This window comes from Pelodiscus sinensis, chromosome 28, assembly GCF_052426305.1.
Source record: "Pelodiscus sinensis isolate ZL-2025 chromosome 28, ASM5242630v1, whole genome shotgun sequence".
NCBI lineage: Eukaryota > Metazoa > Chordata > Testudines > Trionychidae > Pelodiscus > Pelodiscus sinensis.
In genome coordinates this window covers 1,229,737-1,251,003 of record NC_143079.1, presented here as the reverse complement: position 1 = coordinate 1,251,003, position 21,267 = coordinate 1,229,737, and the positions used below count along the sequence as shown (strand labels likewise).

The 21,267-nt window shown below is 67.2% G+C and overlaps 1 protein-coding gene across 5 annotated transcripts in view; it reads right to left on the bottom strand.

The window, feature by feature from the left end:
* Positions 1-21,267, bottom strand: part of ANK1 (ankyrin 1) — a 130,774-nt gene that overhangs the window by 2,876 nt on the left and 106,631 nt on the right. For 2 of the 5 annotated variants that reach the window (XM_089773828.1, XM_089773826.1), the window contains 11 exons: positions 20,249-20,374; positions 20,040-20,159; positions 19,517-19,601; positions 16,329-16,403; positions 13,858-13,989; positions 13,103-13,249; positions 7,283-7,838; positions 6,608-6,854; positions 3,861-3,944; positions 3,573-3,740; positions 3,307-3,425 (listed from right to left, as the gene is read on the bottom strand). In XM_089773828.1, coding sequence (XP_089629954.1) covers positions 3,330-3,425; positions 3,573-3,740; positions 3,861-3,944; positions 6,608-6,854; positions 7,283-7,838; positions 13,103-13,249; positions 13,858-13,989; positions 16,329-16,403; positions 19,517-19,601; positions 20,040-20,159; positions 20,249-20,374 — 1,836 coding nt within the window. In that variant the 3' untranslated portion in view covers positions 3,307-3,329. Of the gene's footprint in view, positions 1-3,306; positions 3,426-3,572; positions 3,741-3,860; positions 3,945-5,513; positions 6,122-6,607; positions 6,855-7,282; positions 7,839-13,102; positions 13,250-13,857; positions 13,990-16,328; positions 16,404-19,516; positions 19,602-20,039; positions 20,160-20,248; positions 20,375-21,267 lie in introns of those variants that run through there. The other 3 variants (XM_089773830.1, XM_089773829.1, XM_089773831.1) reach the window with 3 other exon arrangements.

Here is a 21,267-nt window from a genome sequence, read left to right as displayed (position 1 = left end):
ATGGGTCAAGTACACACACAGACACAGCTCACACACACACACGGCTCATGGACACACAGACACACATGGGTCAAGTACACACACAGACACAGCTCACACACACACAGCTCACACACACGGACAAATGGCTCATGCACTGACACACACAGCACACGGACACACACAGCTCACGCACACACATGGCTCACAGACAGACACGCACGTACACACAGCACACGACTCACAGACACACATGGCTCACGTACACACAGCCACACACAGCTTACGCACACATACATGAACACACACACACACACACACACGCAAATGACTCACGCACACGCACAGGGACATAGCTCACGCACACACATGGTTCAGACACACAGCTCTCAAACACACACAGACACACATGGCTCATGCACACATGGACACACACAGCTCACGCACACACACACACAGCTCATGGACACACAGACACACATGGGTCAAGTACACACACAGACAGCTCACGCACACACACAGCTCACACACATGGACAAATGGCTCATGCACTGACACACAGCACACGGACACACACAGCTCACGCACACACATGGCTCACAGACAGACACACATGGCTCACGCACGTACACACACAGCACACGACTCACAGACACACATGGCTCACGTACACACAGCCACACACAGCTTACGCACACACATAGACGCGCACACACATGAACACACACACACAAAAACGACTCACGCACACGCACATGGACATAGCTCACGCACACACATGGCTCAGACACACAGCTCTCACACACACACAGACACACATGGCTCATGTACACATGGACACACACAGCTCATGCGCACACACTGACTCACAGCACATGGACATGTGCCATGCACACACACAGCTCTCACACACACGGACACACATGGCTCTCACACACACACACACACGGCTCAAGTACACACATGGACACAGCTCACGGATACGGCTCACCGATACGGACACACAGGGCTCGCACACACACATGGGCAATACTCACGCACGGCTCACGCACACACACATGGACACATGCGTGCATAGGCGGAGAGCAGTGGAAGCGTCCGTCCTGATGGGAAGGGGCCCGGCACGCTGTGTCCACGCATGCAGCCAGCCATGCAGCCAGCTAGGACGGGCCACATCCGCACCGTGCTCATCCCATGCCCTGGCACCCGGCCTCCAGCAGCCCAGGCTGGCTCAATGCGCATGGCCGGGGGACAGACCCTGAGTAGCCAGGAACTCCTGGTGGGGCTGGAGCCTGGTGCTTCCACCAAAGCCAGAGGCCACGCCAGCAAACACCACCGTCTCCGCCACAGGCGCACACAGCCCGCTGCCCATGCACAGTGCGCTGGGCATGCAGACCTGCCCCCCTGCTCCTGCCCGCTTACTTGCCATGGGCACACGGACGCTCCACCCAAGGCATGTGCCCCCCAGCCCACGGGCCCCCTGCCCGCACCCTCCTCCACTGCTCACAGCCCCGTCCCCACCGCGGGCTGGCTGCCAGGGAGGCCCCGCATGGCCTGCTAGCAACGCGGACAGTCGCACTGCACGGTGGGTGCTGCTGGCACAGGCGGCGCACGTGGGGGCATGGGTGTGAGGTCCAGGTGCCCCGAGCGGGGCTGGCTTCCATGCGCAGCTCCCTGTGGCACCCTGCCCCCAGAGGGCTCTGGCCACCAGGAAGAGCTGCCCTGTGTCAGCTCCGCGCTCTGGGGCATGTGGCACCTCATTCCAGGAAACCCGAGCCCCGGCCCAGGCCCCAGAACATGCTGACAGCGCGGGGCGGCCTGAGGGCGGGGATGTCAGCAACTCCTCTCGGCTATTTATAGCAGCAGCCCCTGCAGGGACACGGTGAGCGCAGGGAAGGGCTGTGCCAAGGGCAGTCTCCATAGCCCCGCATGCTGTAACTGCTGGTGACATCCTGTCACCCCGCGAACACTATCGCAGCCACCCTGGTACACCCAGGGTAACAATCGCGGAGATGGTATCACAGCCACAGTGAGCAGAGTAACAGTTCCCACTGCCGTAACCGTGGTGACACCAACATGGTCCCATGGTACCTGTAACCAGGGTAGCAATCCCCCTCACTGCCGTAACCGTGGTGACACCAACATGGTCCCCATGGTACCTGTAACCAGGGTAGCAATCCCCCTCACTGCCGTAACCGTGGTGACACCAACATGGTCCCCATGGTACCTGTAACCAGGGTAGCAATCCCCCTCACTGCCGTAACCGTGGTGACACCAACATGGTCCCCATGGCACCTGTAACCAGGGTAGCAATCCCCCTCGCTGCCGTAACCGTGGTGACACCAACATGGTCCCCATGGTACCTGTAACCAGGGTAGCAATCCCCCTCCCTGCTGTAACCGTGGTGACACCAACATGGTTCCATGGTACCTGTAACCAGGGTAGCAATCCCCCTCCCTGCTGTAACCGTGGTGACACCAACATGGTCCCCATGGTACCTGTAACCAGGGTAGCAATCCCCCTCGCTGCCGTAACCGTGGTGACACCAACATGGTCCCCATGGTACCTGTAACCAGGGTAGCAATCCCCCTCCCTGCTGTAACCGTGGTGACACCAACATGGTTCCATGGTACCTGTAACCAGGGTAGCAATCCCCCTCGCTGCCGTAACCGTGGTGACACCAACATAGTCCCCATGGTACCTGTAACCAGGGTAGCAATCCCCCTCGCTGCCGTAACCGTGGTGACACCAACATGGTCCCCATGGTACCTGTAACCAGGGTAGCAATCCCCCTCGCTGCCGTAACCGTGGTGACACCAACATGGTCCCCATGGTACCTGTAACCAGGGTAGCAATCCCCCTCCCTGCTGTAACCGTGGTGACACCAACATGGTCCCATGGTACCTGTAACCAGGGTAGCAATCCCCCTCGCTGCCGTAACCGTGGTGACACCAACATGGTCCCCATGGTACCTGTAACCACGGTAGCAATCCCCCTCGCTGCCGTAACCGTGGTGACACCAACATGGTCCCCATGGTACCTGTAACCACGGTAGCAATCCCCCTCGCTGCCGTAACCGTGGTGACACCCTGGCACACCCCTCCCCTGGAATGCCATGCAAGCCAGATAGGTGTTACAGCGCCAGCCTCCCAGGTGGAGAGAAGCCAGCCCTCTGCCAGGAGCAGGGCGGGCTGGGCAGCAGGGAGCAGAGGCTGCCAGCTCTGGCTGGTTCTGCAGCAGGCCCTAGTGGGGCAGCTGCGTCTCCTGCCCGCACGGTGGCACAGGTGCTCGACGGAGCAGGAGCTAGTCAGAACGAAGGGGCATTACCTCAGCAGGGCCCATGGGAGGGGTCACTGCTCTCCCCTTTTCAGGCTGGCTCGCTTCACTATGTAAGCCCCCATCCTGCCCCCGGTCAGCTCCGAGTCCGGGCTGTGCCCTTGCGCCTCCTGGGGACAGCAGCAGAGACAGAAGCAGGAAGCGTCACCCAGGCGGATGGACACGGCGCGCCAGCCCCCGGACCCAGCAGAAGAGAGCGGGAGGCCAGGGAAGGGCCGGTGGGGAGGCGGAAGGGGCAGGAGCAGCCGGCTCTGTACCTTGGTGCCCAGGCTGTCCTGATGCAGGATGGCGTATTTCATGAAGTGATCCGCCTCGGCTTCCAGCTCCTGCGGCTCTTGCAGCGAGCCCTCGAGAATCACCTCCTTGGGCACCCGCCTGGCATCCTCGTCGCCCGCGCTGATCCGCCGCACCACCTTCCGCACGACCTGCAGAGCACGGGCGTCAGAGCAGCCTGCCCCTGCCTGGCCCTGCCCCGGCACCCCACACTGGGCACACCCAGGCAGAGGCGTCTCCAGCCCGGGGGGAGGCGCTGGGCTCAGACTCACCTTCTTGGTGACGATGTTGCCTTGCTCATCAGTGAATTGCTCCTCCGTCACTTGCTCCCCGGGGATATCCTGAACCTCGTTGCCCTGCAGCGCCAGAGGGGAGAACAAACGAGGCAGTGAGGGGGAAGGGCAGGGAGCCAGTGCCTCATGGGCAGCCCCTGTGACCTCTAACTGTGCCTCACGGGCCCCCCAGGCCCTCTGCCGGGCCCCAAGAGCAGCCCCCGGACCCTCTGCCGGGCCCCACGGGCAGCCCCCGGACCCTCTGCCGGGCACCGCGAGCAACCCCCGGACCCTCTGCCGGGCCCCGAGAGCAGCCCCCGGACCCTCTGCCGGGCACCGCGAGCAACCCCCGGACCCTCTGCCGGGCCCCACGGGCCCCCCCAGGCCCTCTGCCGGGCCCCGCGAGCAGCCCCCGGACCCTCTGCTGGGCCCCATGAGCAGCCCCCGGGCCCTCTGCCAGGCCCCACGGGCAGCCCCCGGGCCCTCTGCCGGGCACCGCGAGCAACCCCCGGACCCTCTGCCGGGCCCCGAGAGCAGCCCCCGGACCCTCTGCCGGGCACCGCGAGCAGCCCCCGGGCCCTCTGCCGGGCCCCACGGGCAGCCCCCGGGCCCTCTGCCGGGCCCCACGGGCAGCCCCCGGACCCTCTGCCGGGCCCCACGGGCAGCCCCCGGACCCTCTGCCGGGCCCCACGGGCAGCCCCCGGACCCTCTGCCGGGCCCCACGGGCAGCCCCCGGGCCCTCTGCCGGGCCCCACGGGCAGCCCCCGGACCCTCTGCCGGGCCCCACGGGCAGCCCCCGGACCCTCTGCCGGGCCCCACGGGCAGCCCCCGGACCCGCTGCCGGGCCCCACGGGCAGCCCCCGGACCCGCTGCCGGGCCCCACGGGCAGCCCCCGGACCCTCTGCCGGGCCCCACGGGCAGCCCCCGGGCCCTCTGCCGGGCCCCACGGGCAGCCCCCGGACCCTCTGCCGGGCCCCACGGGCAGCCCCCGGACCCTCTGCCGGGCCCCACGGGCAGCCCCCGGACCCTCTGCCGGGCCCCACGGGCAGCCCCCGGACCCGCTGCCGGGCCCCACGGGCAGCCCCCGGACCCTCTGCCGGGCCCCACGGGCAGCCCCCGGGCCCTCTGCCGGGCACCGCGAGCAACCCCCGGACCCTCTGCCGGGCCCCGAGAGCAGCCCCCGGACCCTCTGCCGGGCCCCACGGGCAGCCCCCAGGCCCTCTGCCGGGCACCGCGAGCAACCCCCGGACCCTCTGCCGGGCCCCGAGAGCAGCCCCCGGACCCTCTGCCGGGCACCGCGAGCAGCCCCCGGGCCCTCTGCCGGGCCCCACGAGCAGCCCCCGGGCCCTCTGCCGGGCCCCACGGGCAGCCCCCGGGCCCTCTGCCGGGCCCCACGGGCAGCCCCCGGGCTCTCTGCCGGGCCCCGCAAGCAGCCCCCGGACCCTCTGCCGGGCCCCACGGGCAGCCCCCGGACCCTCTGCCGGGCCCCACGGGCAGCCCCCGGACCCTCTGCCGGGCCCCACGGGCAAGAATGACGACAAATCCAACCTGCCCTACTGACTGCCAACCCCCCGCACACCCCGCCAGCCCTCGCTGGGAGCTGTAGGCCCAGCTGGAACAGGCTGGCCCTGCCTGGCCGCCCGCCCATGTCACCTTCACGATGACGCGCCGGCGGACCACCCTGGTGGCGACGGACTCCTCGTCATCCGTCAGCCCCTCGCTCTCGCCCAGCTCCTTGTCCAGCTCCCGGTGCACGTGCTTGAGCAGGAAGCGCACGGCGCCCTGCACGATGTGCAGCACGTTCTGGCAGCTGACCAGGAAGAAGCCCAGCAGCACCAGGGTGACCAGCAGCTGGGTCAGGAAGGCCCACATGGTGCGTGCCGGTCGGCTGCCTAGCGCCTGGCCATGGTGCGGGCGGGTCTCCCGCTCTGCGCGCTGCTGGGGCCAGGCGGCTGTAGCTGCAGCTGTTGCACCACGTGCTGGCAGGAGGCGGGCTTGTCCTCCAGTCAGCCGGCCCAGACTGACACCCGCAGCCCCTCCCTGCAGGCCCCCGGAGCGCTATGGGCTGGGTGTGAGCCAGGGTCCCCGTGGGGAACAGGGGCCAGGGCTGTTCCTCACCCCCTGCCAGCTTGGAAGGAGCATGGAGCAGCCCCTGGCTGCAAGCGGCCAGCCCCCCGCAGCAGCATTCTCCATAGGGTCTCCCCCCTGCCACCCTGGGCCTCCTGGAAAGGCCAGGAGAGGATTGGTCCAGGCACCCCACAGCGCCCCCCACCCCTTCTAGTCCTGCCCTGCCACTGGCCAGCTCTGCCTGGCCACGGCAGGATTCCCACAGCCCCCGCCCTGCCCCAGGCCATCCAGGGCCGGCTCTATTTCTGGACTTTCCACGCCGGGTGCTGCCTGGCCAGGGGAGGGCAGGCACCCGGGAGCTGCCCAATTAGGAAGCATGCGGGAGGCTGTCTGGGTTATAAATGGAGAGTCGAGGCGCTAGTGAAATCAAACCCCTTGACCTAGCACAGGCTGGCCTATTCTGGGCCCCTTCCCCTGCAGGAGCCAGGGCAGGGAGGCTGGCAGCAGGCAACGCCCAGAGCAGGGGTTATCCTGCTGGGCGGACGGCACCTCCAGCCTGCCCTGCCTCTGCGGAAGCTCTGCAGGCCGGGCAGCCTAGGGCTCACGCCTGCAAGCGCTCTCCAAGCATCGCGGTGCACAGCCCCGGGCCGGCTGTCACGCCGCCCCCCCGGTACCCTCACCGGCCCGAAGAAGCTGCTCGCCTCCAGCCACGCGCTGTAACCCTGGCCCCTCGTGTGCCGGAGCTGCCGGTCGCTCTCCTCGGGGGAGTCGCTCCGCAGGCGCTCGCTCGGGGGCCCCAGAGCCTCCTCGTACGAGGCTGCCCTGGGCAGCAGATGGGGGCTTCTGGGGACCCCCTCCTGCCAGGAGCCCGCAGGCAGGTCCTGCAGGCAGGAGACAAAGGAGCCTTCTGCATTCCAGTCCCTCAGCCTGGGCAGCAGAGAGGAACAAGGACAGAGAGAGAGGGTCAGTTTCAACCCCCCAGCCTGCTGCCCCACCTGTGGGCCCAGCCCCTTGCTCTGCCCACCCACCCTGACCAGCCCCGTTTGCACTGCGGCGCCCGAGCTAGCCACGGAACATCCTCCAGCGAGGCCCTGGGCGGCTGGGCCCTGCCTGGGCATGGCCGCAGGGGGAGGGCACCGGAGTGGGGCAGGGAGCTGGGCCCTTCGTGCCCAGGCACTATGGCAGGGCAGCCCCAGCAGAGCACATCTCCTGGAAGGCAAGAGCCCCATGGCCATCCCCAGTGCAATGGGCACCCCCTGGCTGATCCACCCTCCCCCTGGCCCAGCATAGACAGGGCTGCCCTGCCCTATGCCCCATGGGCCTGCCCTCCAAGCAGCCTGGCCAGGAAGCATTACCTGGCCGTGCTCCTCTCTGCAACCCAGCTCACAGTGGGCGACTCCAGGATCCTGGCCTGCACCCTCTGCTGGCCTGCAACAAGAGAGACTTCATCCTCCGAGCCCCGCTCCCCCGCCAGCCCGGCCTGGTGCTCACACGCTGGCAGCTTCTCCTCTGACCCCTGCCCTTCCTCCTGCTCCAGCAGGTCGATCAGGCCATTCATAGCATCTGAATCCACTGTGTCGTCCTCAGCCAGATCCAGCGAGCCCAGCTGGTCCGGGGCGTGGGTGTCATCCAGCAGCAGCCCTGGGAAACGGCCTTCGCTCATGGCATCCGAGTCCTCAGCCTTGCTGCACTCCAGGGAGGAGTCTTCGGCGGTCACCAGTGAGGGGGTGAGCCCCGCAGACCACACCTGCATGTCGGACAGCTCCAGCAGGGCGTCCGGCTCAGTGGGGGCCAAGGGCATGGCGTCCAGGACGGTCACCTCGTGCCAGTACTGGTCTGCACGCAGTGGGGAGGGCAGCGTGTAGTGCAGGGAGGCGGGGGACAGGAGCTCGTCCTGCAGCGAGGCATAACCTGCAGGGCAGACAGAGGCGACAGCTCCAGCAGCCGCTCCGCACAGCAGGGAGGCGACAGGACAGGCCCACGCTGCCCCAGCTCCCTGCGACATCATTGGAGTTGCAAGGTGAACACACAGAACGCTGCTGCCCCTGGTGTGTGCTTGCCCCAGAGTGGGCCAAGTGGGGTGTCTACTGAAAGCAGATGGTTTGTTGTTCTGTTGATATGGTTTCTGTATCTGAGTTACACGTGTTGGCTCTGTGCTGGTATTCCAAGTGTTTGCTTCTGGGGGGGTATGTCTACACTACCCCGCTAGTTCGAACTAGCGGGGTAATGTATGCATACCGCACTTGCTAATGAAGCCCGGGATTTGAATTTCCCGGGCTTCATTAGCATAAGCGGGGAGCCGCCATTTTTAAATCCCCGCTGCTTCGAACCCCGTGTAGCGCGGCTACACGGGGCTCGAACTAGGTAGTTCGGACTAGGGTGCCTATTCCGTTTCACGAGGAGTAACGGTAGTTCGGAATAGGACCCTAGTCCGAACTACCTAGTTCGAGCCCCGTGTAGCCGCGCTACACGGGGTTCGAAGCAGCGGGGATTTAAAAATGGCGGCTCCCCGCTTATGCTAATGAAGCCCGGGAAATTCAAATCCCGGGCTTCATTAGCAAGTGCGGTATGCATACATTACCCCGCTAGTTCGAACTAGCGGGGTAGTGTAGACATACCCGGAGAGAGCAACAGGATTGCCCCCCCGCTGTGGAAGGGCGGCTACTCAGTGAATCCGAGTACTCGCCTGACAAGGGGCCTTAAGTGGTGCCAATCCACATCTGAGGGACTTTGCTGTGGCCCTGCAGACCAGCACGTGCGCGAGGGCTGCTAAGGCCTGAGTCAGGCACAGGCAGGGGACTGGCCACGTGACAAACTCCATTTTAGGAGGCTCTTTTACACAGTGAGAACAACGGGATTCCCTCCACATGGGCAAGGGGCTATAAGGGTCCCTGGGGGCTCCTCCATTTGTCTTCACTCCAGCTCCTCCCTTCAGAAGCATCTCAGCCGTGAACCGAGCCTGGAAGGGCGCATGGCCCGGCCGAACTAAGGGTATGTTCCGGAGACAGCAGATCAAGCCATCGCTGCCCCAAGGACTGTGTAATTTTGTTTCCTTTAACCAGTTTATTCTCAACCTTTTGTTTCTTTCATTAATACCCCTTTAGAAGTTAGATGCTAAAGGACTGGCCCAGTGTGCTCATGTGGGTAAGATCCGAGGCACAAACTGGCCTGGGGCTGTGGCTGGTCTTTCAGGACTGGGAGAACCCGTTTGGATTTGGTGAGATTGGGTTTAGAACCTCCCACCTGCATAAGGAGCGGGCTGGTTGTGGCACAGGTCAAACTGGAGTGTCTAAGGGGAGTGCGTGTGTGACTGCTCACTGGCAGGTGTGGCTCACAGACGTGCTGTGTGACTGGTCTGGTGCCTTATAGTGCAGTGCCGTGTAAGTAGCCCAGTCTCCAAGCAATTTGCCCTGATTTGCCCCTCTCCACAGAGCCCCCACAAACTGTTATGTTACAGGCCCAACATGGGGCCCTCCAGGGTGCAGTGGTTCAGGGGAGCCCTTTTAGGGGCAGGAGAGCACCCTCCCCAGACCCTATGCTGCTCCCCTAGCAGCTCTGGGTGCCCCAGCAGGAGGGTCTGAGAGGGGAGCACAGGCCACCTGAGGAAACCTGGGCACCCGGCAGTGAGGGCAGGTGGGTGCCTTGGGCAGCACCTGCACCAGGGAGGGTCCCATGAGTTGGATAAGTGTTAGCTCCCCGTAGAATGGGACAGGACCCCACGGCAGGGGGAGCTGCCTCCAGCCGGCTTCCCGGGAGGATTGGGGGCACCTGCTTATGTTTTACTCCTCCAGAGCCTGGTGCTGAGCCAGCTGCCCCCCACAACCCTGCCAGTGCCCCCAACCCCTGCTAGCCCACCCTGGGCTCCCTACCCCAGTTCTGACCCTCCTGCCCTACGGGGCGGTGCAGCGCGGAGGGTGGAGGCAGTACCAGCAGCAGCTGCACATGGGGGAGCTGGGTGCACAGGGACATAATGCCCCAGCAGCAGCCCTTGCTGAGCCCCAGGTGGGAGATGTGGCTGGGCAGTGGGGTGCACTGGGGCGCACGTCTCCCACCCAGGTCCCTGCTGCTGCGAGCACTGCCAGGGCCTGGCATCTAGTGGATGAGTGCGTGGGGCAGCCTGGATGACCGGTCCCATTACTAGGCACCCCTCCCCCGGAGCTCTGGGCCCTCTCTCAACCTGTCTGCACCCAACTCTCCCTGGAGCCAGGGCCCCGGCCACGTGGCTGCAGCACAGAGCCACCCTTCCCCTGCAGCAGGGCCCAACCCAGGGGACTGGCCGGTCCACAACAGCTCCAGCACCGGGACTGCCCCATCCCCACCTCTCAGCTCCCCAGAGCCACCCAGCCCAGAGAACATGGCCCCTGCACCCTCAGCCTGCAGGGCCCCTGTGGTTCTGCTGCCCGCACACACCCTGGGGGCTCTTCAGGGGAATTCCGCGACAGCCGGCGGCAGGGTGACAGCAACACCCCGCGGGAGGCCCGACTCCAGCTCCGCCTGTATCCGCCTGCGCCCAGCGGCGTTGTTTGTATCCGGCAGGGCTCCAGGCTCAGTGCTGGGCACGGGCATCACCGTGGAGTGGGCACCGGGCGAGCCAGGCCAGGCTTGGCACGGCCCAGCAGCCCCGGGGGGCTCCTTGCGGGCGGCCGGCGTTACTCCCTGGCACTCGGGGCAGGCTCCTGCAGGGCCAAGCGGACACACCCAGTCATGGAGCGGGCAGTGCCCGGGGCCGCGCTCTCGCTGGAGCTCTCCTAGGCGTGGCTGAGGCAGAGACAGTGCAGACAGGCAGTGCAGAGGCGAGAACAAGAGGTCGGGATGAGGTCAGAGGAGAAGGGTGACGGGTGCGACCAGCACAGGAGCAGCCTGCACCCGGCAGCACTCGGTGGCATGAATGAGAGAAGACAGAACAAAGGGGGAGCATTCAGCATGCACGGCTCACGGGCACAGCCGCCCTGGGGACCCTGGCACCCAGCTCACGGGCACAGCCGCCCAGGGGACCCTGGCACCCAGCTCACGGGCACAGCCGCCCAGGGGACCCTGGCACCCAGCTCACGGGCACAGCCGCCCAGGAGACCCTGCTGCACCGCCCAGGCCCCTGGCACCCAGCTCACGGGCACAGCCGCCCAGGGGACCCTGCTGCCACCGCCCAGGCCCCTGGCACCCAGCTCACGGGCACAGCCGCCCAGGGGACCCTGCTGCCACCGCCCGGGCCCCTGGCACCCAGCTCACGGGCACAGCCGCCCTGGGGACCCTGCTGCCACCGCCCAGGCCCCTGGTACCTAGCTCACGGGCACAGCCGCCCAGGGGACCCTGCTGCCACCGCCCAGGCCCCTGGTACCCAGCTCACGGGCACAGCCGCCCTGGGGACCCTGCTGCCACCGCCCAGGCCCCTGGTACCCAGCTCACGGGCACAGCCGCCCAGGGGACCCTGCTGCACCGCCCAGGCCCCTGGCACCCAGCTCACGGGCACAGCCGCCCTGGGGACCCTGCTGCACCGCCCAGGCCCCTGGCACCCAGCTCACAGGCACAGCCGCCCTGGGGACCCTGGCACCCAGCTCACGGGCACAGCCGCCCTGGGGACCCTGCTGCACCGCCCAGGCCCCTGGCACCCAGCTCACGGGCACAGCCGCCCTGGGGACCCTGCTGCACCGCCCAGGCCCCTGGCACCCAGCTCACGGGCACAGCCGCCCTGGGGACCCTGCTGCACCGCCCAGGCCCCTGGCACCCAGCTCATGGGCACAGCCGCCCTGGGGACCCTGCTGCCACCGCCCAGGCCCCTGGCACCCAGCTCACAGGCACAGCCGCCATGGGGACCCTGCTGCCACCGCCCAGGCCCCTGGCACCCAGCTCACGGGCACAGCCGCCATGGGGACCCTGTTGCCACCGCCCAGGCCCCTGGCACCCAGCTCACAGGCACAGCCACCCTGGGGACCCTGCTGCCACCGCCCAGGCCCCTGGCACCCAGCTCACAGGCACAGCCGCCCAGGGGACCCTGCTGCCACCGCCCAGGCCCCTGGCACCCAGCTCACGGGCACAGCCGCCCTGGGGACCCTGCTGCCACCGCCCAGGCCCCTGGCACCCAGCTCACGGGCACAGCCGCCCAGGGGACCCTGCTGCCACCGCCCAGGCCCCTGGCCTCACCCCCTGCCTGGCCCAGGGGGACCCTGGACACTACACAGACTGCAGTGCCCGACCATGCCCCAGGACCCAGTGGGGTGTTCTCCTAGCTGTGACTCGGGCCCCCTCCCAGGGTCACGTCAGGCCACAGGAGCAGTCGTGCGAGCCTGACTGGCAGCCGAGGGTAGAGCTCTGCCAGCTGGGTGGGGTCGGCAGGGCACGTCCACTCCGCCTCTGAGCTCAGAGGCATGACTAGCACCACGCTGCAACCCGGCTGAGCCTGCAGGGCTGTGCGGTCTGGTGGCTGACGGGCCCCGGCAGGGCGGGTACGTCCACCCTGGAGCTCAGGGGTTCCTAGCGTGGCAGACCTAGGGGCACTCCATTTCAGGGACTGGAGCGTGGCTGTAGCGCAGGCGACAGGAGGGGCTAGCTGCCTCCAGGACGTTCCTCTAGCCCGGCTGGGCCTAGCCTTGGGCACTTAGCTCCCCGTGGCTGGCTACACATCCCTCCGAGCATGAGCTCCAGCAGTGCTAAGACGGGCACAGCCACCAGTGTCCCCGGTAAGCTGAGCGCGTGTGCGGCTGCCCTGCAGAGATTCACGTGGCTCTGTACTGGTGATGCACATCTACACATGCCTCTGTGCACACAACATTTATGCCACACATGGATGGAAAAAACGAGAGGGAGCATTGACAGCCACCCCCCACTGGTGTGCAGACATCCCCGTGGGCCACGGTGGGCCTGCAGCGTGGCAACCAGAGAGCCACAGTGGCACGCACCTCGGACGGGCCTCTTTGGACAGCTCACTCTGCCGCTTCGCCTCCGCTGCTCTCCGCCAGGCTGGGAACGGTTCGACACCGGCAGGCCTGGCCCTCGGCGTGAGACCGTTCCTGCCCAGTTAGCCAGTCTGCCGGCCGCCCAGGCAGCGCAAACCCTGGCAGGGTTGCTCTGTCTGCCTGGCTCCTGCCCACCCAGAGCACTGTCCTGCCCACGCTGCCCAGGGACTCACGGCTCCGGCTTGCCCGCAGGCCACCGGGTCCCCAGCAGTTCCAGCGACTCACCATTCATCTGGGAGGGCGAGAGGGAGTAGTCCTTGTCGGCGCAATGCTGCTCGCCCTTTGGGCCGTGGCTCGGCCGGCCGGCACCCTCCATCATGCGGACAATCTCGCCGCGGTCGATGCTCCTCAGGGCCGCGTACAGATTCTCCACTGCCATGGGGAGCAGGGGGTATCACGAAAGGCGCCACGGGGACGCATGCAGCCCTGCGACCCGGCACAGCCAGCCGCGGGCACGAGTCCACGGTGCCCGTTGGCCCAAGCAGGACCCCGCACAGGACAGCCACACGCGGGAGGCCAGGGCAGGGCAGCCCAGCTGGGCATGTCCAACCTGGCGTGGCGTGGCGTGTGCGAGGGAGCACTGCAGGTCTGCCGCAGGTTAAGCACGGAGGCGGCCTGGCTCCACTGCTCTGACATGAAGCCTCTTTTGAAGGAGAGGCTGGAGAGGACATGATGGTCCCACCCCTCACTTCCCTGGTCTGCCCTGCCTAGCTGCCTCCGGCTTGGCCCAGCACCCACCCCACCACGCCATTCCCCTGGCTCAGCCCGCCTTCGCCAGCCAGGCGCCCTGGGTCACCGTGCCGCCCCACCTCTGGCCCAGCACCCTGGCTCAGCCACCCCACCCTGGCCTGCTTAGCCACCCCTGGCCCAGCCCCCCACCAACACGCCTGCTGGAGACCCGGGCTGGCAGCATGGTGAGCCTGTGGAACCCCTGGGGCGCAGGCTGGGCCCCGCCCCGGCAGAAGGTGCCAAAGACTCACTCTTGGCATTCTTGCCCTCCCGGCTGACCCACAGGTTGAGCATGGCCACGCTCTGCTCCAGCAGGGAATTGGGGTTCTCCACCCGGATCCGGTTGATATCGTCCACCCCAAACTGCAGCTCCCGGGCCAGCTCTGTAGGAAACACAGCCTGTGTGAGGCAGCGGTGGTGTTCTGGGATGGAAAGGGGAACACACAGATCACTACGCAAACATCCTGTGCCAGGCCAGGGGTCTATGAACAGCCCACAGTGCGCTACGGCTATGGGCCTGGATTTCAGCGTAGCAGCAGGGAAGCGTTTGGCCAGCCTGGTACCTGCCCACCCCGCTCAGGCTATGTCTAGATTGCAGGCTTCTTTCGGAAGAAGCTTTTCCAGAAGAGATCTTCCAAAAAAATCTTCTTCCAAAAGAGAGCATCCACACTGCCAAAGCACATTGAAAAGGACATCTGCTTTTCCAAAAGAAGGCGTCCCCGCTGAATGGGCACTCTTTCGCATTTCAGCTGTGATTACTAAGGGCGGAGTGGCCACCAGGGCACCTGTGCTTTTCCTCTTCTTCCAAAAGAACTCCCTCTTCCCCGTCCACACGCACCTTTTTCTGAAAGAGCTCTCGCAAAAAGGCTTCTTCCTCAGAGAAAGAGGTTCCCCAATGTCGGAACAACCCCTCTGCTCTTGGTTTTCTTGCGGAAGAACACAATTGCAGTGTGGACATAATTGAAGTTTTTCCGCAAAAACTCTGTAGTGTAGACACAATCTCAGCGCTTCCACGCAGGGGGGTAGTCAGCTCCCGGAGCCACTGTGTACGGGGAGCCAGCTTTCAGACCAGGCTCATCGGTTAACCACGGGCAGGGTTCCGCTTGCACATCCCTGCTCTGAACACTGTCTTGTGGCTGTGCTTTTCCACAGCGAGGACAGTGGGATTCCTGCCAGGTGGCAGAGGATGTAGAAGGCTGCGGAAACCCTCCATTTTGTCTTCAATCCTGCTTCCACCTTGGCTACAAACTGGCGCTTTCAACAAAGGACTGAGTGACCCAGCCACGCTGCAGACGGTCTCCAGAAACTCAACTTACGCCAGCCGTTTCTCCCATTCCTGCTTCAAGCCTGAACCAAGAACTTGGCAACTGTTGTATGTATCGGATTCCTTTCATAATTCTAATTCTAATGCTCTCACTCTCACGATTTTTGGATAAGACCTGAGATGGAAATTGACCTGGGAACGCGGCTGATCCTTGGAACTGAAAGAGCCTAGATTAGTTTTCACAACCTCCCACCTTACACGGAGGGGATGGGCGGTGGCACAGGAGAGCTGGGGCATCCGAAGGAATTGCTCAGGTGCCTTCATGTTAGCCAGTGGGGCGAACGGACGTGCACTGGGACTGGCTTGTGCCTGACCGTGAAGGACCCCCTGTCCCTGAGCAACTTGCCTTGATTTGAGCTCTCAGCAGTGCCCTTGTTACAGCATCACCCCCGCCTGCTGTGCAGCAAAGAGGGCAGAGGGCAGCCCCCCACTGCCAGCACTGCGAGCGCAGCTGCCTCTGCTTGAGGCTCTTCTAGGCGAATAGCCCTGGGGTGCCCCGGGTCCAGCCCTGCCCATGTCTCCACCCACGAGCCCCCAGAACTTGCTGACATCCCCTCGAGGGAAGTGGGTGGGGTGTGTGGGGGATGTGAAACTGGCCCCACTGGGCTTGGCCCGGCCGCCTGCAGCAGGGTCGCATCCTGCTCTGAGGAGGAAGAAGCTGGAAAGCCAGTTCCTGAGCCTCCTGGCTGCGACCCGACCAGCAGTGTCAGGCCTGTCCCTGCCACAGGCCTTGCTGCTCTGCTTCAGGGCGCACGAAAACATACAAACGTCGCTCAGGGCAAAATCCTGTCCTGGCTGGCCCAGAGATGGGGGTGCTGGGCGGTGGGCCTGCATGTGTGGAAGAAGGCAGTGCACAGAGGCGTACATCCATGCCCGGGATGTGAGCATGTGGCAGCGTATGCACACATCTGTGTGAGGAGGCAAAGCACCAGTGTGCACGGGAACACGAGGTGGTGGTTCACTGGAGGTCGTGCACAGGTATGTGTGCGAGGGCGGTGCACCGGCATGCAGGGACGTGCAAGGGGCTGGTGCACCAGCAGGGGGAGATGTGCGGTGGGACGGTTCATAGACGTGCTCATGGGCAGGGTATGTACCCTGGCTGGGACTGTGCTCTTTCCCAGCCCCACCGTCAGGCAGACAGAGCAGGCTGCTCCCACTGCTCCTAGGGCAGACCCCTGTGTGCTGACGCTGGAGTCACACAGAAGCAGGCGGCTGGGACGGCTCAGCCTCCAGACCAGTCCCAGCACGAACCCACAGCTGCCGCCAGCCCAGCCACCGAACCCTCTGCGTGAGCTGGGCTCACGGCATCCCTCCCTGCATGGCACTGGGCACAGCACGAGCAAAACCTCCTCTCCGAGCAGCCGAGAGCAGGCCCTGTGCCCCGCGGAACAGACTCACCAGCCCAGCTGAGGCCCAGGTGCTCCGAGATAACAACCATCTTCACGTCAGCCTTCTCGGCGCCGCTCAGAGAGCCTGGGGGAGAGGAGCCCGTCACACTCCCCGGCAGAGGCAGGGAACCAGCCAGAGCCCAGGAAGGGCGGGGCAGCCAAGCCACCGGGCCCAGCCCCTCTCTCGTGGCTCTCCCCATGCACCAGTGGGCTCTGGAGCCAGGCTAGGCATGGATACGCAGGGCGGGTGGGGTCCGAGCCGTGGGTGGATGGGCCTGAGGGCTGGGCTGGGGGGGACAGGCAGGACAGGCTGGGGAGCTGAGTAGGCAGGTGGAGCAGCAGGATGAGCCGGGGAGCCAGGCCGGGCAGACAGAGAGTTGGGTTGGCCGGGCCATGGACAGGCAGGGCTGGGATGGGTCAGGGGGTGTAGAGGCAGGGTGGGCCAGGGAGCCAGGCTGGGGGGTGGGCTAGCTGGGAGATGGACAGACAGGGCTGGCCAGGCCAGGCCAGGGGATTGGCAGGGATGGGATGGACCAGGATGGTCAGGGCCTGGCAGGCTTAAGAGTGGACAGGCAGGATTGGGGCAGACGGGGGGTAGACAGGTGGGCTTTGATCAGGATAGGGAGTGGACGGGCAGGGCCTGGCAGGCTGAGGAGTGGATAGGCGGGGTTGGATCGGGCTGGGGGGTGGACAGGCAGGGTTGGGACAGATGGGGGGTGGACGGGCGGGGTTGGATCGGGCTGGGGGGTGGAAGGGCAGGTTGGGACAGATGGGGGGGTGGACGGGCGGGGTTGGGACAGACGGGGGGTGGCCGGGTGGGGTTGGATCGGGCTGGGGGGTGGAAGGGCAGGTTGGGACAGACGGGGGGTGGACGGGCGAGGTTGGATCGGGCTGGGGGGTGGAAGGGCAGGTTGGGACAGACGGGGGGTGGATGGGCGGGGTTGGGACAGACGGGGTGTGGACGGCCGGGGTTGGATCGGGCTGGGGGGTGGAAGGGCAGGTTGGGACAGATGGGGGGGGGTGGACGGGCGGGGTTGGATCGGGGGGGGTGGAAGGGCAGGTTGGGACAGACGGGGGGTGGACGGGCGGGGTTGGGACAGACGGGGGGTGGCCGGGTGGGGTTGGATCGGGCTGGGGGGTGGAAGGGCAGGTTGGGACAGACGGGGGGTGGACGGGCGGGGTTGGATCGGGCTGGGGGGTGGAAGGGCAGGTTGGGACAGACAGGGGGGTGGACAGGCGGGGTTGGGACAGACGGGGGGTGGCCGGGTGGGGTTGGATCGGGCTGGGGGGTGGAAGGGCAGGTTGGGACAGACAGGGGGTGGACGGGCGGGGTTGGATCGGGCTGGGGGGTGGAAGGGCAGGTTGGGACAGATGGGGGGGTGGACGGGCGGGGTTGGGACAGACGGGGGGTGGCCGGGTGGGGTTGGGACAGACGGGGAGTGGACGGGCAGGGCCTGGCAGGCTGAGGAGTGGATAGGCGGGGTTGGATCGGGCTGGGGGGTGGACAGGCAGGGTTGGGACAGATGGGGGGTGGACGGGCGGGGTTGGGACAGACGGGGGGTGGCCGGGTGGGGTTGGATCGGGCTGGGGGGTGGAAGGGCAGGTTGGGACAGATGGGGGGTGGACGGGCGGGGTTGGGACAGACGGGGGGTGGCCGGGTGGGGTTGGATCGGGCTGGGGGGTGGAAGGGCAGGTTGGGACAGACGGGGGGTGGAGGGGGGTGGCCGGGTGGGGTTGGATCGGGCTGGGGGGTGGGGAGTGGGGAAGGGCAGGTTGGGACAGACGGGGGGTGGAAGGGCAGGTTGGGACAGACGGGGGGTGGAAGGGCAGGTTGGGACAGACGGGGGGTGGACGGGCGGGGTTGGGACAGACGGGGGGGGGTGGCCGGGTGGGGTTGGATCGGGCTGGGGGGTGGAAGGGCAGGTTGGGACAGACGGGGGGTGGACGGGCGGGGTTGGATCGGGCTGGGGGTGGGGGTGGGGAGGGCGGGGTTGGGACAGACGGGGGGTGGAAGGGCAGGTTGGGACAGACGGGGGGTGGCCGGGTGGGGTTGGATCGGGCTGGGGGGTGGAAGGGCAGGTTGGGACAGACGGGGGGTGGAAGGGCAGGTTGGGACAGACGGGGGGTGGCCGGGTGGGGTTGGATCGGGCTGGGGGGTGGAAGGGCAGGTTGGGACAGACGGGGGGTGGCCGGGTGGGGTTGGATCGGGCTGGGGGGTGGAAGGGCAGGTTGGGACAGACGGGGGGTGGCCGGGTGGGGTTGGATCGGGCTGGGGGGTGGAAGGGCAGGTTGGGACAGACGGGGGGGGGGGTGGGGGGACAGGCTGGGGGGGGCAGGGTTGGGACAGACGGGGGGTGGCCGGGTGGGGTTGGATCGGGCTGGGGGGTGGAAGGGCAGGTTGGGACAGACGGGGGGTGGAAGGGCAGGTTGGGACAGACGGGGGGTGGCCGGGTGGGGTTGGATCGGGCTGGGGGTGGAAGGGCAGGGTTGGGACAGACGGGGGGTGGATGGGCGGGGTTGGATCGGGCTGGGGGGTGGAAGGGCAGGTTGGGACAGACGGGGGGTGGAAGGGCAGGTTGGGACAGACGGGGGGTGGCCGGGTGGGGTTGGGGAGGGGGGGTGGAAGGGCAGGTTGGGACAGACGGGGGGTGGAAGGGCAGGTTGGGACAGACGGGGGGTGGCCGGGTGGGGTTGGATCGGGCTGGGGGGTGGAAGGGCAGGTTGGGACAGACGGGGGGTGGCCGGGTGGGGTTGGATCAGGCTGGGGGGTGGAAGGGCAGGGTTGGGACAGACGGGGGGTGGCCGGGTGGGGTTGGATCAGGCTGGGGGGTGGAAGGGCAGGTTGGGACAGACGGGGGGTGGAAGGGCAGGTTGGGACAGACGGGGGGTGGCCGGGTGGGGTTGGATCGGGCTGGGGGGTGGAAGGGCAGGTTGGGACAGACGGGGGGTGGAAGGGCAGGTTGGGACAGACGGGGGGTGGCCGGGTGGGGTTGGATCGGGCTGGGGGGTGGAAGGGCAGGTTGGGACAGACGGGGGGTGGAAGGGCAGGTTGGGACAGACGGGGGGTGGCCGGGTGGGGTTGCATCGGGCTGGGGGTGGCCGGGCGCGGCCGGGCAGGCCGAGGGGCGGACAGGCAGCGTCCCAGCACACCGGGAGGTGGACGGGCCAGGCCATGGCCGGCCCAGGGGGGCTGCGTACCCAGCGGGCTCTCAGCGAGGGTGCTGTATCTCTCGCGCAGCGCCAGCGGTGTCAGCGTCCTCCTTCGCTCCTCGCTGCCGGTCCCCTGGAGGAGAAGCTGCCGTGGGCCAAGCGCTCCTCAGCCTGGGAGCTCCCTGGTGGGGCTGGGCAGGGCCCAGGGAGACCTGCCCCCGGGTTGGACCCCCCGGTAGCTGACTCGCTTGGCAAACGCCCTGCCCCTTTGGCCAGTCAGCAGAGAACCACCAGGCCCTGCCCGTCCCGCGGCCGCGCCGGAAGGGCTGGGTGTGCCAGCCCTGCCCCAAAGCCTGTCCTGGAGCGAGCGGGCTCTGGCCACGCGCTCAGTGCCGTCCCAGGGGCGAGGGCAGGAGCTCAGCACGCCGGCCCCAGTGGCACTGCCAGGAACACGAGGCGCCTCCCCCGAGTGCCACGCTGGCGTGAAAGGGCCGGGGTGGGGCGGGCACGCTGCTGCCCAGGGCTGGTGGGCGTGTTCAGCAGGGACCTGGCCGCCACCCGGCGCACGGACCTTGGTGCACGGCGGCATGGCGATGTTCAGGTGGCACAGGACGTGCTGCAGGTCCTCGTACTTCATGGCCTTGCGCAGGAAGGAGAGCGAGCCGCCTGCCTCCCGGCTGCTGTCCCGCACCTGGACACCACAAGACAGGAGGGCAGCAGGGAGCGGAGACGGGCCGTGCCCAGCCCCCCCCCCCGGCCCCCTCCCCCCGGGGCTGTTACCTTGACGGGGACCGCCAGCCGGTTCTCCTGGAAGGCCTGGAAGTGGAAGCTGCGCTGCTGCGTGGCCTTCTTGACAGGCGCCAGATTCCCCGAGAGCTCCACGTGCAGGGGCATCCCCTCCAGCACCTGGGGCAGCAGGGCTGGGTCAGGCCCCCGCGCTACGGCTGAGTCAGGGCCAGCCCCGGCACCCGGCACTGCAGGCCTGGCTGTGCGCGTGGGAGTGGGACCCGTGGCCCTGGGGGAGGGCGCTATGCCTGAGTCAGGGCCAGCCCCGGCGCCCGGCACTGCAGGCCTGGCTGTGCGCGTGGGAGTGGGACCCGTGGCCCTGGGGGAGGGCGCTATGCCTGAGTCAGGGCCAGCCCCGGTGCCCAGCACTGCAGGCCTGGCTGTGTGTGGGGAGTGGGACCCGTGGCCCCGGGGGAGGGTGCTATGCCTGAGTCAGGGCCAGCCCCGGCACCCGGCACTGCAGGCCTGGCTGTGCGCGTGGGAGTGGGACCCGTGGCCCCGGGAGAGGGCGCTACGGCTGAGTCAGGGCCAGCCCCGGTGCCCGGCACTGCAGGCCTGGCTGTGCGCGTGGGAGTGGGACCCGTGGCCCTGGGGGAGGGCGCTGTGCCTGAGTCAGGGCCAGCCCCGGTGCCCGGCACTGCAGGCCTGGCTGTGCGCGTGGGAGTGGGACCCGTGGCCCCGGGGGAGGGCGCTATGCCTGAGTCAGGGCCAGCCCCGGCGCCCGGCACTGCAGGCCTGGCTGTGCGCGTGGGAGTGGGACCCGTGGCCCCGGGGGAGGGCGCTATGCCTGAGTCAGGGCCAGCCCCGGCGCCCGGCACTGCAGGCCTGGCTGTGCGCGTGGGGAGTGGGACCCGTGGCCCCGGGGGAGGGCGCTATGCCTGAGTCAGGGCCAGCCCCGGCGCCCGGCACTGCAGGCCTGGCTGTGCGCGTGGGAGTGGGACCCGTGGCCCCGGGGAGGGCGCTATGCCTGAGTCAGGGCCAGCCCCGGCGCCCGGCACTGCAGGCCTGGCTGT